The sequence below is a fragment of the Anomalospiza imberbis genome, chromosome 3 (genome assembly GCF_031753505.1).
Source record: "Anomalospiza imberbis isolate Cuckoo-Finch-1a 21T00152 chromosome 3, ASM3175350v1, whole genome shotgun sequence".
In the NCBI taxonomy this organism is placed as follows: Eukaryota; Metazoa; Chordata; class Aves; order Passeriformes; family Viduidae; genus Anomalospiza; species Anomalospiza imberbis.
Window position 1 is genome coordinate 2125970 of NC_089683.1, and position 19091 is coordinate 2145060.

General features: G+C 57.2%; 1 protein-coding gene across 1 annotated transcript in view; it reads left to right on the forward strand.

Moving 5' to 3' along the window:
* Nucleotides 1-1031: 1031 nt before the first annotated feature.
* The window catches only part of LOC137471961 (zinc finger protein 395-like), a 21311-nt gene continuing 3251 nt past the window's right edge, over nucleotides 1032-19091 (forward strand). Inside the window, exons 1-10 of the mRNA XM_068186669.1 lie at nucleotides 1032-1232; nucleotides 4041-4180; nucleotides 5216-5319; nucleotides 11404-11539; nucleotides 11795-11915; nucleotides 11994-12094; nucleotides 12869-12937; nucleotides 12990-13119; nucleotides 14942-15034; nucleotides 17522-17619. Of these exons, the coding sequence (XP_068042770.1) occupies nucleotides 1032-1232; nucleotides 4041-4180; nucleotides 5216-5319; nucleotides 11404-11539; nucleotides 11795-11915; nucleotides 11994-12094; nucleotides 12869-12937; nucleotides 12990-13119; nucleotides 14942-15034; nucleotides 17522-17619 (1193 nt within the window). The remainder of the gene's footprint in view (nucleotides 1233-4040; nucleotides 4181-5215; nucleotides 5320-11403; nucleotides 11540-11794; nucleotides 11916-11993; nucleotides 12095-12868; nucleotides 12938-12989; nucleotides 13120-14941; nucleotides 15035-17521; nucleotides 17620-19091) is intronic.

Below are 19091 nucleotides of genomic sequence, written 5' to 3' on the forward strand. Positions count from 1 at the left end.
TACCCCAGAGTTTCTGTGCCTGGGATTCTCCTGTTTGGATCCCAAATCCTGGGATTCCCCTGTTTGGGTCCCAAATCCTGGAAAATTCCAGAGTTTCTGTGCCTGGGATTCTCCAGTTTGGAACACAAATCCTGGGATTCCCCGTTGGGATCCCAAATCCTGGAACTCTCTGTTTGGGTCCTAAATCCTGGGATATTCCTGGTTTGGATCCCAAATCCTGGGATTGCCCAGTTTGGATCCCAGATCCTGGGATTCCCCCATTTGGGTCCCAAATCCTGAGATATTCCTGGTTTGGATCCCAAATCCTGGGATATCCCAGAGTTTCTGAGCTTGGGATTCCTCCGTTTGGATCCCAAATCCTGGGATTGCCCATCTGGATCCCAAATTCTGGGATTCCCTGGTTTGGATCCCAAATCCTGGGATATTCCTGATTTGGATCCCGAATTCTGGGATTCCCCAGTTTGGATTCCAAATCCTGGAATTCCCCCATTTGGATCCCAAATCCTAAGATTTCCCCATTTTGGATCTCAATTCCTGGGATTCCCCCATTTGCATCCCAAATCCTGGGATAGATATCCCAGAGTTTCTGTGCCCAGTGCCAGCTCCGTGGGATGCCACCCCCGTGTCCGTCTGTCTGTCCCCGTGTCCCCAGTGCCACCCCCGTGTCCGTCTGTCTGTCCCCGTGTCCACGGTGCCACCCCCGTGTCCGTCTGTCTGTCCCCGTGTCCACGGTGCCACCCCCGTGTCCGTCTGTCTGTCCCCGTGTCCCCAGTGCCACCCCCGTGTCCGTCTGTCTGTCCCCGTGTCCACGGTGCCACCCCCGTGTCCGTCTGTCTGTCCCTGTGTCCCTGGTGCCACCCCCGTGTCCGTCTGTCTGTCCCTGTGTCCCCAGTGCCAGCTGCGGGTGCCACCCCCGTGTCCGTCTGTCTGTCCCCGGGTCCCCGGTGCCACCCCCATGTCCATCTGTCTGTCCCCGTGTCCCCGGTGCCACCCCCGTGTCCGTCTGTCCGTCTGTCCCCAGCGTGTCCGCCATGGCCACCGTCCTCTCGCGCCGCCTGGGGAAGCGCTCCCTGCTGGGCACCCGCGTGGCCGTTCCCGACGGGATCCTGGCGGCCTCCCAGATTCCGGAATTTTCCCCGCTCGAGGACGGGACGCCCGGATCCCCCAGTCCCGGATCCCCCAGTCCCGGATTCCCGAATCCCAGAAGTCTCCGGCAGCTCCACGGGCAGCAGGTACCTCCTGGGGACGTGGTGGGGGAGAAAATTCCAGGGGTTTTCCCAGAGGGGCGTTTCCCGGGGGGCGTGTGGCTCTCAGGGGTTTTTGGTGGAATCCCAAAATCCGTTTCCTTCGGAGCAATCCCAAATTCCAGGGAAAAGTGTTTGTGTTTTTTTGTTTTTCTTTTTTTTTGGGAATAAAGAGTCCAAAGTGGATCACTCAGCGCTTCCGTCCTGCTGGGGCTGGTTTGGGAACATCCAGTGGAATTCCCTTCCAGGAGCTGCTCCTGGTTTTCCATCCCAATCCCAAAGGAATTAAAGTTCCCACATTCCAATCCCGAGGGAATTCAATCTCCCAGTTCCAATCTTGAGGAAATCAAATCCCCCACTTTTCAGTCCCAAGGGAATCAAATCTCCCAATTCTAATCCCAAGGAAATTAAATTTCCCACATTCCAGTCCCAAGGGAATTCAATCTCCCAGTCCCAATCCCAAAGGAATCAAATCTCCCAATCCCAAAGGAATCAAATCTCCCAATTCCACTCCCAAAGGAATCAAATCTCCCACTCCCAAGGGAATCAAATCTCCCAATCCCAAGGGAATCAAATCTCCCAATCCCAAAGGAATCAAATCTCCCAATCCCAAGGGAATCAAATCTCCCAATCCCAAGGGAATCAAATCTCCCAATTCCACTCCCAAAGGAATCAAATCTCCCAATCCCAAAGGAATCAAATCTCCCACTCCCAAAGGAATCAAATCTCCCAATCCCAAGGGAATCAAATCTCCCACTCCCAAGGGAATCAAATCTCCCAATCCCAAGGGAATCAAATCTCCCAATCCCGAGGGAATTCAGTCTCCCAGTCCCAAAGGAATCAGATCCCTCACATTCCAATCCTAAAGGAGTTCAATCTCCCAGTTCCAATCTCAAAGGAATTAAAGTTCCCACATTTCAATCCCAAAGGAACTCAGTCTCCCAATTCCTATCCCAAAGGAATTCAATCTCCCAATTCCAATCCCATAGGAATTAAAGGTCCCACATTTCAGTCCCAAAGGAATCAAACCTCTCAATTCCAAAGGAATCAAATTTCCCACATTCCAATCCTGAGCGAATTCAATCTCCCAGTCCCAATGGAATCAAATCTCCCAATCCCAAAGGAATTCAGTCTCCCAATTCCAATCCTGAGGGAATTCAGTCTCCCAATCCCAATCCAAAGGGAATCAAATCTCCCAATCCCAAAGGAATTAAATTTCCCAATCCCAAGGGAATCAAATCTCCCCCATCCCAAGGGAATTCAATTTCCCAATCCCAAGGGAATCAAATCTCCCCCATCCCAAGGGAATTCAATTTCCCAGTTCCAATTCCAAGGGAATCAAATCCCCCACATTCCAATCCCAAAGGAATTCAATCTCCCAATTCTAATCCCAAGGGAATCGAATCCCCCACATTCCAATCTTGAGGGAATTCCATCTCCCAATCCCAAGGGAATCAAATCTCCCATTCCCAAAGGAATCAAATATTCCAATTCCAATCCCAAAGGAATTCAATCTCCCAATCCCAAGGGAATCAAATCTCCCAATCCCAAAGGAATTCCATCTCCCAATCCCAATCCCCAGGGAATCAAATCTCCCAATCCCAAAGGAATTCCATCTCCCAATCCCAAGGGAATCAAATCTCCCAATCCCAAAGGAATTCCATCTCCCAGTTCCAATCCTGAGGGAATTCAATCCCCCACATTCCAATCCCAAAGGAATAAAATTTCCCAATTCCCATCCCAAAGGAATCAGATCTCCCAATCTCAATCCCAAAGGAATCAAATATCCCATCCCAAGGGAATTCAATCTCCCAATTCCAATCCCAAAGGAATTAAAGGTCCCACATTTCGGTCCCAAAGGAATCAAACCCCACTCATTCCAGTCCTGAGGGAATCAAATTTCCCACATTTCAATCCCGAGGGAATTCAATCGCCCATTCCCAAAAGAATTCCATCTCCCCCATCCCAATCTGAGATTCTGGATCCTTGAGATCCATGGAAAATCCTCAATCCCGTTTTTTGGGAAGCCTCGATCCTTGTGCTGATTCCCCAGTCCCGATCCCGCTGTGGGGCCGGCGGGGACGGGATCCCGGGGGTGACAATTCCAGGGAGGGATTTTCCCGTGGCGGGGGGACTTTTCCATGAACAGGGCTGGAAAATTCCCCATCAGGAGGGAATTTGGGAATTTGGGATGGAGCAGGGGGGGTTGCACAGCTCCTTCCCCTTCCTGGAGTGTAGGATCCTTTTTCCATCCAGGTTTTAATCCTTTTATCCACGTGGAATCACTCTGGGAGTCCTGGGAACACCCAAATCCATGGGGGAAAAATCCATTCGGAATCCCGGGAAATCCCTGGATTTGGGATTGCTGGGGGTGGGGAGAGCAGATTTTTTGGGATGGGTTGGGTCAGGGTTAAAATTTCCGTAGGAATCTGAAATCCAAGGACAGCATCAACCTTCATCCCAAACGAGGATCCCATGGGATCAGCAGGTTCCAAAAAAATTCATGGATACACCCCAAAAATCTGGGAATGCGCTCTTCCCGTTGGGTCCCGGGGCTGGGAATCGCCGGGACTCCCGGGATTGTCCAGTCTGGGAATTGCCGAGGGTGGAAATTCCAATGCTCGGGAAATCCCTGGATTTGGGATTGCTGGGGGTGGGGAGAGCAGATTTTTTGGATCAACTTGGGAATGTGAAATCCAAGCCCTGCAGGACAGGATCATCCTTCATCCCAAAGGAGGATCCCGTGGGATCGGCGGGTCCCGGGTGACCCCAAAGCCGATCCCAAACCTTTTCCAGGTCCCCGTCACTTCCCTGGATGAGCAGATCCAAGGATTCCCGGCGTGCTGGAGGGCGCAGGACCCGCTCCAAGCCCCATCCCTGCCCACTTCCAGCATTCCCGAGAGATCCGTGTCCAGCAACATCGACGTTCCCAAAAGGTCGGTGCCTTTTCCCAGGATCCCAAATCCTGGGAAATCCCAGAGTTTCTCCACCTGGGATTGCCCAGTTTGGATCCCAAATCCTGGGATTCCCCAGTTTGGATCCAAATCCTGCGATTACCCAATTTAAATCCCCAGTCCTGGGATATCCCAGTTTGGATCCCAAATCCTTGGATTCCCCAGTTTGGATCCCAAATCCTGGGATTCCCCAATTTACATCCTAAATCCTGGGATTCCCCAATTTACATCCCAAATCCTGGGATATCCCAGTTTGAATCCCAAATCCTGAGATATCCCAGAGTTTCTCCACCTGAGATTCCCCAGTTTGGATCCCACATCCTGGGATTCCCCCATTTGGATCCCAAATCCTGCAATTACCCAATTTAAATCCCAAATCCTGGGATATCCCAGTTTGGATCCAAATCCTGGGATTCCCCATCTGGATCCCAAATTCTGGGATTCCCTGGTTTGGATCCCAAATCCTGGGATTACCCAATTTAAATCCCAAATCCTGGGATATTCCAATATGGATCCCAAATCCTGGGATTCCCCCATTTGGACCCCAAATCCTGTGATTACCCAATTTAAATCCCAAATCCTGGGATATCCCAGTTTGGATCCCAAATCCTGGGATTCCCCCATTTGGATCCCGAATCCTGGGATATCCCAGTTTGGATCCCAAATCCTGGGGTATCCCAGAGTTTCTCCACCTGAGATTCCCCAATTTGGATCCTGAATCCTGGGGTATCCCAGAGTTTCTCCACCTGAGATTCCCTAATTTGGATCCCAAATCCTGGAATTCCCCAACTTGAATCCCAAATCCTGGAGCACCTCATCATTCCAGGGATGGATCCTCCTCTTCCGGGGAATTACCCGTAGGGCGCTTCCATTTAGGATTAACGGCATTTTCCATTTCTTTTCCCATCCCCCTCCTTCCCAGTGCGGGGGAGGCCGGGTGGGGTTGGGGGGAATATCCGGGGTCTCCAGAGGTCGCTCCCGGCGCGTTCCCGACGTTTTTCCCGTCTCCCGGAGCAGGAGATCCGACGCGGCCGTGGAGATGGACGAGATGGTGGCGGCCATGGTGCTGACCAGCCTCTCCTGCAGCCCCGCCCTGCGGAGCCCCCCCTGCGGCCTCCCCCGTGAGTGCATCCCAAAAAAAATCCCATGGATCCGCCCCAGAAACCCGGGAACGTGCCCTTCCCGTGGGATATCGGGGCCGGGAGGTGCTGGAGCAGCAGCGGGGTCGTGGAATCTGGGAATTGCTGAGGGTGGGAAAACGCGTGTCCCCGAGTGGGACTCCCGCGGGGATTTGGAATTCCGCTGGGAACGGGGAAGAAATTGTTCCCAAAATCCCACCTGAACTTCCCTGGAGCAACTGGGGTGAAATCCCGATCCCACCTGTCAGGGAATTCCAGATCTGTGTCATTGTGTGGGACTCCAACGGGGATTTGGAATTCCGCTGGGAACGGGGAAGAAATTGTTCCCAAAATCCCACCTGAACTTCCCTGGAGCAATTGGGGTGAAATCCCGATCCCACCTGAAAGGGAGTTCCAGATCCCTGTCCTCAAGAGCCACTTCCGCAGGGATTTGGAATTCCTCTGGGAATGGGAATTCCAAACCTCCCTGGGCAGCCCTTTCCAGGCAGGAATTGTTCCAAAAATCCAACCTGAAGTTCTCCTGGAACAATTGAGGCTGTTCCCTGGGAGAAATCCCAGTTCCTCCTATCAGGGAATTCCAGATCTGTGTCCCCAGGTGCCACTTCCACAGGGATTTGGAATTCCTCTGGGACTGGGGATTCCAAACTTCCCTGGGCATCCCTTTCCAGGCAGGAATTGTTCCCAAAATCCAACCTGAAAATCCCTGGAACAGTTTGGGAGAAATCCCAGTTCCTCCCGTCAGGGAATTCCAGATCCGTGTCCCCAAGTGTCACTTGCACAGGGATTTGGAATTCTCTGGGACTGGGGATTCCAAACCTCCTGGAAAACCCTTTCCAGGCAGGAATTGTTCCCCAAATCCAACCTGAACTTCTCCTGGAAGAACTTGAGTCCCTTTCCTGGGAAAAATTCTAAAATTCCTTCTCTCAGCCAATTCCAGGTCCGTGTCCCCAAGTGTCACTTGCACAGGGATTTGGAATTCCTTTGGGAATGGGGAAGAAATTGTTCCCAAAATCCAACCTGAAACTCCCTGGAACAGTTGGGGAGAAATCCCGATCCCACCTGGCTGCTCCCTGATCCCAGGGAATTCCAGAGAGGAAAACTCCCTCTGGATCCTGGCAGAGCTCTGGGTGTCCCCTCGGTGCCACCCCCAGGGAGGGGACAATTCCCGGTCACGGCTTTTTTTGGGAGCTGCCTCATTCCCGAGGAGTCAGCGGCTCCCGGGATGGATAAAAATATCGGGATGGATAAAAATAACCCCGGGAGCCGTGGGAAACGCCCGGTGTCACCCGGGGGTGGCACGAAAGGGACAAACCCGGGGCTGGCCCCGGGGAGGAGTGGGATAAACAGGGAGAGGCAGCGGAGTTCGGGATAAAAGTTGGGATCGCTCCGGGAATTTCCCTGGATTAAACCCAAAATCCCAAGCGGAGTGGGGTTTCAGAGGAAGAACGTTGTCCCCGAGGTGACAATGGCACCGTGTCCTCTCCAGGGTTCAGCTGTCCCCGAGGTGACAATGGCACCGTGTCCTCTCAGGGGTTCAGCTGTCCCCGAGGTGACAATGGCACCGTGTCCTCTCCAGGGTTCAGCTGTCCTCGAGGTGACAATGGCACCGTGTCCCCTCAGGGGTTCAGCTGTCCCCGAGGTGACAATGGCACCGTGTCCTCTCCAGGGTTCAGCTGTCCCCGAGGTGACAATGGCACCGTGTCCTCTCCAGGGTTCAGCTGTCCCTGAGGTGACAATGGCACCGTGTCCTCTCCAGGGTTCAGCTGTCCTCGAGGTGACAATGGCACCGTGTCCCCTCTGGGGTTCAGCTGTCCTCGAGGTGACAATGGCACCGTGTCCTCTCCAGGGTTCAGCTGTCCCTGAGGTGACAATGGCACCGTGTCCCCTCAGGGGTTCAGTTGTCCTCGAGGTGACAATGGCACCGTGTCCTCTCCAGGGTTCAGCTGTCCCCGAGGTGACAATGGCACCGTGTCCTCTCCAGGGTTCAGCTGTCCCCGAGGTGACAATGGCACCGTGTCCTCTCCAGGGTTCAGCTGTCCCTGAGGTGACAATGGCACCGTGTCCTCTCCAGGGTTCAGCTGTCCCCGAGGTGACAATGGCACCGTGTCCCCTCAGGGGTTCAGCTGTCCCCGAGGTGACAATGGCACCGTGTCCTCTCCAGGGTTCAGCTGTCCTCGAGGTGACAATGGCACCGTGTCCTCTCCAGGGTTCAGCTGTCCTCGAGGTGACAATGGCACCGTGTCCTCTCCAGGGTTCAGCTGTCCCCGAGGTGACAATGGCACTGTGTCCCCTCTGGGGTTCAGCTGTCCTCGAGGTGACAATGGCACCGTGTCCTCTCCAGGGTTCAGCTGTCCCCAAGGTGACAATGGCACCGTGTCCCCTCCAGGGTTCAGCTGTCCCTGAGGTGACAATGGCACCGTGTCCCCTCTGGGGTTCAGCTGTCCCCGAGGTGACAATGGCACCGTGTCCTCTCCAGGGTTCAGCTGTCCCCGAGGTGACGATGGCACCGTGTCCCCTCAGGGGTTCAGCTGTCCCCGAGGTGACAATGGCACCGTCTCCCCTCAGGAGTTCAGCTGTCCCCGAGGTGACAATGGCACCGTGTCCTCTCCAGGGTTCAGCTGTCCTCAAGGTGACAGTGGCACCGTGTCCTCTCCAGGGTTCAGCTGTCCCTGAGGTGACAATGGCACCGTGTCCCCTCAGGGCTTCAGCTGTCCCCGAGGTGACAATGGCACCGTATCCCCTCAGGGGTTCAGCTGTCCCCGAGGTGACAATGGCACCGTATCCCCTCAGGGGTTCAGCTGTCCCCGATGTGACAGTGGCACTGTGTCCCTGCAGAGCGGTTCATTTGATGTCCCTGTGTCCCCGAGGTGACAGTGGCACTGTGTCCCCAAAGTGACAGTGGCAGTGTCCCCTCAGGGGTTCAGTTGTCCCCGAGGTGACAATGGCACCGTGTCCCATCCCCACAGAGGAGTTCATTTGTCCCTGAGGTGATGGTGGCCCCATGTCCCCTCAAGGGTTCAGTTGTCCCCAAGATGACAGTGTTCCCTCAGGGGTTCGGTTGTCCCTGAGGTGACAGTGGCAGTGTCCCCTCAGAGGTTCACCCCGAGGTGACAATGGCACCGTCTCCCCTCAGGGGTTCAGTTGTCCCTGAGGTGACAATGGCACCGTGTCCCCTCAGGGGTTCAGCTGTCCCCGAGGTGACAATGGCACCGTGTCCCCTCTGGGGTTCAGCTGTCCTCGAGGTGACAATGGCACCGTGTCCTCTCCAGGGTTCAGCTGTCCTCGAGGTGACAATGGCACCGTGTCCTCTCCAGGGTTCAGCTGTCCTCGAGGTGACAATGGCACCGTGTCCTCTCCAGGGTTCAGCTGTCCCCGAGGTGACATTGGCACCGTGTCCCCTCAGGGGTTCAGCTGTCCCCAGGTGACGATGCCACCGTGTCTCCTCGGGGGTTCAGATGTCCCTGTGTCCCCAGGTGACAATGGCACCGTGTCTCCTCGGGGGTTCAGATGTCCCTGTGTCCCCAAGGTGACCATGCCACTGTGTCTCCTCAGGGATTCAGATGTCCCTGTGTCCCCAAGTGACCATGCCACCATGTCTCCTCGGGGGCTCAGATGTCCCTGTGTCCCCAAGTGACAATGCCACCGTGTCTCCTCGGGGGTTCAGATGTCCCTGTGTCCCCAGGTGACAATGTCACCGTGTCTCCTCGGGGGCTCAGATGTCCCTGTGTCCCCAGGTGACAATGTCACCGTGTCTCCTCGGGGGCTCAGATGTCCCTGTGTCCCTAGGTGACAATGTCACCGTGTCTCCTCGGGGGCTCAGATGTCCCTGTGTCCCCAGGTGACAATGTCACCGTGTCTCCTCAGGGGTTCAGATGTCCCTGTGTCCCTAGGTGACAATGTCACCATGTCTCCTCGGGGGTTCAGATGTCCCTGTGTCCCCAAGTGATGATGCCACCGTGTCTCCTCGGGGGTTCAGATGTCCCTGTGTCCCCAAGTGACGATGGCACCGTGTCTCCTCGGGGGCTCAGATGTCCCTGTGTCCCCAAGTGACAATGCCGCCGTGTCTCCTCGGGGGTTCAGATGTCCCTGTGTCCCCAAGTGACAATGGCATCGTGTCTCCTCGGGGGTTCTGATGTCCCTGTGTCCCCAGGTGACAGTGCCACCATGTCCCCACGGTGATTGTTGCGGTCCATGGTGGGGGACGGTGGAGGACCGTGACCCTCCAGTCCGCGACTCGGCGCGGTGGCCGCTCTCCCCTCGGCGCGCCCTGGTCAAGCTCAGAGGTTGCCCTCGTGGCTGGCCCGAAGGTGGCTCAGATCGTGGCCGTGCTGGGGACGCTGTTCAGCGGTGGAAGGGGACAAAGGTCCCCGTTCGGGCGCCACTCGTTGCGGCCCACGGTGGGCGCGGCCGCAGCCTTCCCCGAGAGCGTCCTGCGCCAGCGGGCAGGAGCCACGAGGGCACCGGCACGCACGCGCAGACAGACGGACACACACAGACAGATAAAAACACGCAGACACAGACAGACAGACAGACATAGACGGGCACACAGACAGAGAGACACAGACACGGACGCACAGGAACAGACGGACACAGACAGACACACACAGACAGACATAGACACTCAGACACGGACAGACACACGGACACGGACACTCAGGCACAGACACACACAGACACACAGACACAGACAGACACACACAGACAGACACAGACAGATACTCAGACACGGACAGACACACGGACACGGACACTCAGACACAGAGAGACAGACACACAGACACAGACAGACACACAGACACACACGCATGGACGCACAGACACTCACACATGGATACACAGACACAGACACGGATACACAGACACACACGGACACAGACACACGGACACACGGATGGACACAGACACAGATGGACACACAGACACACAGATGGACACACAGACACACATGGATACACACACAGACACAGACTCGGATACACAGACACACACGGACACAGACACACAGACAGACACGGATGGACACACAGACACACAGATGGACACACAGACACACATGGATACACACACAGACACAGACTCGGATACACAGACACACACGGACACAGACACACAGACAGACACGGATGGACACACAGACACACAGATGGACACACAGACACACATGGATACTCACACGGACACAGACACGGATACACAGACACACACGGACACAGACACACAGACACACGGATGGACACACAGACACACGGATGGACACACAGACACACATGGATACTCACACGGACACAGACACGGATACACAGACACACACGGATACACACACAGACACACGGATGGACACACAGACACACGGATGGACACACAGACACACATGGATACACACACACAGGTACACAGATGGACACACAGACACACAGATGGACACACAGACAGACAGACAGGCACACAGACACAGACAGGCACACACACAGAAGACAGAGAGGCACACACAGACAGACAGACACACACGGACACAGACAGACACACACACACAGACACCAACAGACAGACAGACAGACACACACACGTGAACGCCGACAGACAGACAGACACACACACACATGGACACTGACAGACAGACAGGCACACACGCACGGACACAGACAGACAGACAGACACACACGGACACAGACAGACAGACAGACAGGCACACACACACATGGACACCGACAGACAGACAGATGCGCGCACACGGACACAGACAGACAGACAGACACACACGGACACAGACAGACAGACAGACAGGCACACACAGAGCAGCGCGGCAGGGAAGGCACGGGAGGGTCCCGGCATGGAGTTCCAGTGAGGGGTTATTGGGGTGCAGTGGGGGTTTAGTGTCCCCTCAGGGGCTCAGCTGTCCCCAGCGTCCCCTCGGTGACCGCGCCACCGCGTCCCCTCGGTGACGCCACCCGCGTCCCCTCGGTGACAGCGCCACCGCGTCCCCTCGGTGACAGCGCCACCGCGTCCCCTCGGTGACCGCGCCACCGCGTCCCCTCGGTGACAGCGCCACCGCGTCCCCTCCGTCAGCCTCGCAGGCAGCCGGTGACCCCTGGAAGGACGGCGGGGACGTGTCGGACAGCGGCAGCAGCACCACCAGCGGCCACTGGAGCAGCGCCGGCAGCGCCACCGCGTCCCCTCCCCACTGCCCCGGCGGCGCTGCCGCGTCCCCTCCCCACCGACCTGGCACTGCCACCGCGTCCCCTCCCCACTGCCCCGGCACTGCCACCGCGTCCCCTCCTCACCATGCTGGCGGTGCCACCGCGTCCCCTCCCCACTGCCCCGGCGGCGCCGCCGCGTCCCCTCTTCACCATGCTGGCAGTGCCACTGCGTCCCCATCTCACTTCCCCGGCACTGCCACCGCGTCCCCTCCCCACCGCCCTGGCGGTGCCGCCGCGTCCCCTCCCCACCGCCCTGGCAGTGCCGCCGCATCCCCTCCTCACCACGCTGGCGGTGCCACCGCGTCCTCTCTGAGCGATGACGGCTTCGACACCGACCCCGAGCCCTCGGCACCGGACGAGCCCGCGCCGCGCCGCAGGAAGGTGGGTGCCGATGTCCCGGGTGCCACCGGGGAGGGGACGGTGCCACCGGCCGGGGGTGACGGCGCTGTTTGTCCCCAGAACTCGGCGAAGCTGATGTTCAAGTGCCTCTGGCCCGGCTGCGGCAAAGTCCTGCGCTCCGGCGTCGGCATCAAGCGCCACATCCGCACCCAGCACCTGGGGTAAGGCAGGGGGTCCGGAATTCCCAGAATTCCCGAAGTCCCCAATCCCAAAATCTGTGGGATTTATCCCTCCGGAATTCCCAATTCCTGCAGGAAATCCCATCCCTTCCCAACCCTCAAATCCATGGGATTTATCCATCTGGAATTCCCGATTCCTGTGGGAAATCCCATCCCTTCCCAACCCTCACATCCATGGGATTTATCCATCTGGAATTCCCGATTCCTGCGGGAAATCCCATCCCTTCCCAACCCTCACATCCACGGGATTTATCCATCTGGAATTCCCGATTCCTGTGGGAAATCCCATCCCTTCCCAACCCTCACATCCATGGGATTTATCCCTCCGGAATTCCCGATTCCTGCGGGAAATCCCGTGGGAAATGGGCTCTTCCACTTCACCGAAGCCACCGTTGTGTCCCCAACTTCTGGGACATTCCAGGAGTTCCCTTCAGCTTTTGGGAATTTGTGGCCTGGGGCAGTTCAGGTTCTGTTGAATCCATGGGATTCATCCCTCTGGAATTCCTGATTCCCGCGGGAAGTGGGCACTTCCATGTCACCGAAGCCATAGTCCCTGTGTTGTCACCCATGTCCCCGTGCTGTTGTCACCCGTGTCCCCGTGCTGTTGTCACCCGTGTCCCCGTGTCCCTGTGCTGTTGTCACCCGTGTCCCCGTGTCCCCGTGTCCCCGTGCTGTTGTCACCCATGTCCCCATGCTGTTGTCACCCGTGTCCCCGTGTCCCCGTGCCGTTGTCACCCGTATCCCCGTGTCCGGCAGGGACGGCTCCGAGCGCGAGGAGGATTTCTACTACACCGAGCTGCGGGTGCCCAAGGAGCCGCCCCCGGAGCTGCCACCGCCCGCTGTCCCCGCTGTCACTGCTGTCCCCGGTGCCACCGCTGTCCCCCGGTGCCAGCGGGGCCATGTCCTGCTCTGCCCCCATCGTCATCCAGCCCGGCCCGGGCCAGCCTGGCCTGAGCCACTCGGCCCCCGGCTCCTTCTGGCACATCCAGGCCGACCACGCCTACCAGGTGACAGCCCTGGGGACACCGGGGACATGGCTGGGGACATCCCTGGGGACAGCATGGACATCCATGGGGACATCGGGGACATGGCTGGGGACATCCCTGGGGACACGGCTGGGGACATCCCTGGGGACAGCACAGGGACATCCATGGGGACAGTGGGGACATGGCTGGGGACAGAACTGGGGACATGGCTGGGGATAGAGCTGGGACGTGGCTGGGGACATCCCTGGTGACAGTATGGGGACATGGGGACATCCATAGGGACATCGGGGACATGGCTGGCGACAGAGCTGGGGATAGAGCTGGGACATGGCTTGGGACATCCCTGGTGACAGTATGGGGACATGGGGACATCCATGGGGACATCGGGGACATGGCTGGTGACAGAGCTGGGGATAGAGCTGGGACGTGGCTGGAGACAGCACAGGGATATCGCTGGGGACATCTGGGGGACATGGTGGGGACATCCATAGGGACAGAGTGGGGACATCCATGGGGACAGTGGGGACACATCTGGGGATAAGCTGGGGACAGAGCTGGGACACAACCAGGGACATCCCTGGGGACATCGGGGGGACATGGTGGAGACATCCCTGGGGGTAGAGCTGGGGACATCCGTGGGGACGTCTGTGGGGACATTCATGGGGACACGGCTGGGGACATCCATGGGGACATCAGGGGGACATGGTGGAGACATCCCTGGGGGTAGAGCTGGGGACATTCATGGGGACATTCATGGGGACACGGCTGGGGACATCCATGGGGACATGGCTGCAGACATCCATGGGGACATCCATGGGGACGTGGCTGGGGATAGGGGACTGGGGAACATCCGTGGGGACACGGGGATGGGGACATTGGGGACAGGCTGAGACATCCTGGGGACATCCGTGGGGACATGGCTGGGGACAGAGCTGGTGGCATCGCTGGGGATGTCCCTGGGGACATTCCAGGATTTGTGTCCCTGTCCCATCTCCCTGTCCCCTGGCTCAGGGATTTGTGTCCCTGTCCCTAATTCAGGGATTTGTGTCCCTGTCCCCTGGTGTCCCTAACTCAGGGATTTCTGTCCTTGTCCCTGTCCCTAACTCAGGGATTTGTGTCCCCTGGTGTCCCCTGGCGTCCCCTGCCGGGTGTGGCTCCCAGCTCTGTCCCCACTGGAATGTGCCACGCCCACAGATCCCGCACAGGAGATTTAAGAACACGGAGCTGTGGCCCCGTTGTGGGCACCCCGTGTCCTTGTCCCCAAGGGATGGCACCTCCCAGGGAATGTCACCTCCCAGGAAATGTCACCTCCCAGGGGGTGGCCGTGCCACCGGCAGGACACCTCCCAGAATGGGTGGAAAAGCAGAAATCCGGGGGGGATTTGGGGTTTTAGGGTGCGGGAGTGGAGATGCGGCCGTGTCCCCACAGAGGTGACACCGGGGCCACCGCTCGTGTGACAGCAGGGAGGAGGGCACGGGGATCCCCAGGGAATGGGGGATTTTTAGGGAATGGGGGATTTTTAGGGATTGGGGAATTTTTAGAGAATGGGGGATTCCCACAGGAATGGGGGATTCCCGTGGAATGGGGGATTTTTAGGGAATGGTAGATTTTTAGTGATTGGGGAATTTTTAGGGAATGGGAGATTCCCATGGGATGGGGGATTTTTATGGAGTGGGGGATTTTTATGGAGTGGGGGATTTTTAGGGAATGGGAGATTCCCATGGGATGGGGGATTCCCAGGGAATGGGGGATTTTTAGGGAATGGGGGATTCCCACAGGAATGGGACATTCCCATGGGGTGGGACATTCCCAGAGCTGACCCTGTCCCCGTTCCTGTCCCCAGGCTCTGCCCTCCATCCAAATCCCGGTGTCCCCCCACATCTTCACCAGCATCAGCTGGGCTGCTGCCACCTCCCCACTGCCGTCCCTGTCACCGGTGAGTGCCACCTCCCCCTGTTCGAGTGCCACCTCCCCCCAATGCCGTCCCTGTCACCGGTGAGTGCCACCTCCCCCTGTTCAAGTGCCACCTCCCCACTGCCGTCCCTGTCACCGGTGAGTGCCACCTCCTCCTGTTCGAGTGCCACCTCCCCCTGTTCGAGTGCCACCTCCCCCTGTTCGAGTGCCACCTCCCCCTGTTCAAGTGCCACCTCCCCACTGCCGTCCCTGTCACCAGTGAGTGCCACCTCCCCCTGTTCGAGTGCCACCTCCCCCTGCCCTCCTTGTCACCGGTGAGTGCCACCTCCCCCTGTTCGAGTGCCACCTCCCCCTGTTCGAGTGCCACCTCCCCACTGCCATCCCTGTCACCGGTGAGTGCCACCTCCCCTTGTTCGAGTGCCACCTCCCCTTGTTCGAGTGCCACCTCCCCCTGCCTTCCCTGTCACCGGTGAGTGCCACCTCCCCCTGTTCGAGTGCCACCTCCCCTTGTTCGAGTGCCACCTCCCCCTGTTCGAGTGCCACCTCCCCCCAGTGCCATCCCTGTCACCGGTGAGTGCCACCTCCCCTTGTTCGTGTGCCACCTCCCCCTGTTCGAGTGCCACCTCCCCACTGCCGTCCCTGTCACCGGTGAGTGCCACCTCCCCCTGTTCGAGTGCCACCTCCCCCTGTTCGAGTGCCACCTCCCCACTGCCATCCCTGTCACCGGTGAGTGCCACCTCCCCTTGTTCGAGTGCCACCTCCCCTTGTTCGAGTGCCACCTCCCCCTGCCTTCCCTGTCACCGGTGAGTGCCACCTCCCCCTGTTCGAGTGCCACCTCCCCTTGTTCGAGTGCCACCTCCCCCTGTTCGAGTGCCACCTCCCCCCAGTGCCATCCCTGTCACCGGTGAGTGCCACCTCCCCTTGTTCGTGTGCCACCTCCCCCTGTTCGAGTGCCACCTCCCCACTGCCGTCCCTGTCACCGGTGAGTGCCACCTCCCCCTGTTCGAGTGCCACCTCCCCCTGTTCGAGTGCCACCTCCCCACTGCCATCCCTGTCACCGGTGAGTGCCACCTCCCCCTGTTCGAGTGCCACCTCCCCCTGTTCGAGTGCCACCTCCCCACTGCCATCCCTGTCACCGGTGAGTGCCACCTCCCCCTGTTCGAGTGCCACCTCCCCCTGTTCGAGTGCCACCTCCCCCCAATGCCGTCCCTGTCACCGGTGAGTGCCACCTCCCCCTGTTCGAGTGCCACCTCCCCCCAATGCCGTCCCTGTCACCGGTGAGTGCCACCTCCCCCTGTTCGAGTGCCACCTCCTCCTGTTCGAGTGCCACCTCCCCCTGTTCGAGTGCCACCTCCCCCTGTTCGAGTGCCACCTCCCCAGTGCCTTCCCTGTCACCGGTGAGTGCCACCTCCCCCTGTTCGAGTGCCACCTCCCTCTGTTCGAGTGCCACCTCCCCTTGTTCGAGTGCCACCTCCCCCTGTTCGAGTGCCACCTCCCCACTGCCGTCCCTGTCACCTGTCAGTGCCACCTGTGCCACCTCTGCCAGCTGTGCCCTGCATGAGCCAGAGCCTCCTTTCTCCTCTTTTTTCCTTTTTTCCTCCTTTCTCCTCTTTTTTCCTCCTTTTTTCCTCCTTGCTCCTCTTTTTTCTTCCCTTTTTCCTCCTTTTCCCTCCTTTCCCCTCCTTTTCCCCCTCTTTTTCCCTCAATTTCCCTCCTTTCCCCCTCTTTCTTCCCCATCTCTTTTCCTTCCTTTTCCCTCTCTTTTCCCATCCCTTCCTCCCATTTTTCCTTGTTTTCTCTGTTCCCTTTCCCTTCCTTTTCCCTCCTTTTCCCCTCCAGTCCCCTTCTTTTTCTCCCTTCTTTTCCCTTCTTTTTCTCCTCCTTTCCCCCTCCTTTGTCCCCTTTTTTCCATCCCTTCCCTGCTTTATCCTTTTTTCTCAGTCCTTTTTCCATCCCTTTTTCTTTCCTTGTCCCCTCCTTTTTCCCTTCTTTTCCCCTCCTTCTCCCTCCTTCTTTCCTGCCTTTTCCCATCTCTTCCCCCCTTTTTCCTTGTCTTCTCTTGTCCTTTTCCTTCTTTTTCCTTGTCCTTTTTCCCCACCTTTTTTTCTTTTCCCCTCCCTTTTCCCATCCCTTCACCCATTTTTCCTTTTTTTCTCTCTCCTTTTTCCCTCCTTTTCCCCTTAATTTCCAAACTTTTCTCCTCCTTTTCTGCTCCTTTTTCACTCCCTTTTCCCATGCTGTTTTTCTGTCCTTTTTCCTCCATTTTTTCTTTTTCCTGCACTTTTTTCCTCCCTTTTTCCTCCTTTCTTCCTCTTTTCCCCCCTCTTTTCCTGCCCTTTTTTCCCGCCCTTTTTCCCCCCTTCCCCACTCCCCCCCTTTCCAGCCAAGCACACTTTTTTTGCACAGACCCCACAAAACCCCTCACCCTGACCTTTTTCTCCCCCATTTTCCCCTTTTTTCCCCATTTTCCCCCCTTTTTTCCCATTTTCCCGTGCCGTGCCCCCCTCAGGCACGGAGCCGCTCCCTCAGCCTCGGTGACCCTCAGACCATCCCTTTTCCCATCCCTTTTCCCATCCCTTTTCCCATCTCATCCCCCCTTTTTTCCTTGTTTTCTTTTGTCTTTTTCCTTCTTTTTCCTCGTCCTTTTTCGCTCCTTTTTTTCCTTTTTTCCTCCTTTTTTTCCTCCCTTTTTCCTCCTTTCTTCCTCTTTTCCTCCCTCTTTTTCCCGCCCTTTTTTCCCCGCCCTTTTTCCCCCCCTTCCCCACTCCCCCCTTTCCAGCCAAGCACACTTTTTTTGCCCAGACCCCCCAAAACCCCTCACCCTGACCTTTCTCCCCCCATTTTCCCCCTTTTTTCCCATTTTCCCCCCCATTTCTCCCCATTCCCGTGCCGTGCCCCCCTCAGGCGCGGAGCCGCTCCCTCAGCCTTGGTGACCCTCAGACCATCCCTTTTCCCATCCCTTTTCCCATCTTCCCATCCCTTCCCCACTTTTTTCCTTGTTTTCTCTTGTCCTTTTCCTTCTTTTTCCTATTCTCTTTTTCTTCCTTTTTTCCTCCCTTTTCCCCCTTTTTTCCTCCCTTCTTCCTCTTTTCCCGCCCTTTTTTCCCGCCCTTTTTCCCCCCTTCCCCACTCCCCCCCTTTCCAGCCAAGCACACTTTTTTTGCACAGACCCCCCAAAACCCCTCACCCTGACCTTTTTCTCCCCATTTCCCCCCTTTTTTCCCCATTTCCCCCCCTTTTTCCCCATTTTCCCGTGCCGTGCCCCCCTCAGGCGCGGAGCCGCTCCCTCAGCCTTGGTGACCCTCAGACCATCCCTTTTCCCATCCCTTTTCCCATCTTCCCATCCCTTCCCCACTTTTTTCCTTGTTTTCTCTTGTCCTTTTCCTTCTTTTTCCTATTCTCTTTTTCTTCCTTTTTTCCTCCCTTTTCCCCCTTTTTTCCTCCCTTCTTCCTCTTTTCCCCGCCCTTTTTTCCCGCCCTTTTTCCCCCCTTCCCCACTCCCCCCCTTTCCAGCCAAGCACACTTTTTTTGCACAGACCCCCCCAAAACCCCTCACCCTGACCTTTTTCTCCCCATTTTCCCCCTTTTTCCCCATTTTCCCCCCATTTCTCCCCGTTCCCGTGCCGTGCCCCCCTCAGGCGCGGAGCCGCTCCCTCAGCCTCGGTGACCCTCAGACCATCCCTTTTCCCATCCCTATTCCCATCCCATCCCCCCTTTTTTCCTTGTTTTCTCTTGTCCTTTTCCTTCTTTTTCCTCGTCCTTTTTCGCTTTTTTTCCTTTTTTCCTCCTTTTTTCCTCCATTTTCCTCTTTTCCCCCCTCTTTTTCCCGCCCTTTTTTCCCGCCCTTTTCCCCCCCTTCCCCACTCCCCCCCTTTCCAGCCAAGCACACTTTTTTTGCACAGACCCCCCCAAAACCCCTCACCCTGACCTTTTTCTCCCCATTTTCCCCCTTTCTCCCCATTTTCCCCCTTTTTTCCCATTTTCCCGTGCCGTGCCCCCCTCAGGCGCGGAGCCGCTCCCTCAGCCTCGGTGACGCTCAGACCATCCCTTTTCCCATCCCTTTTCCGATTCCTTCCCCC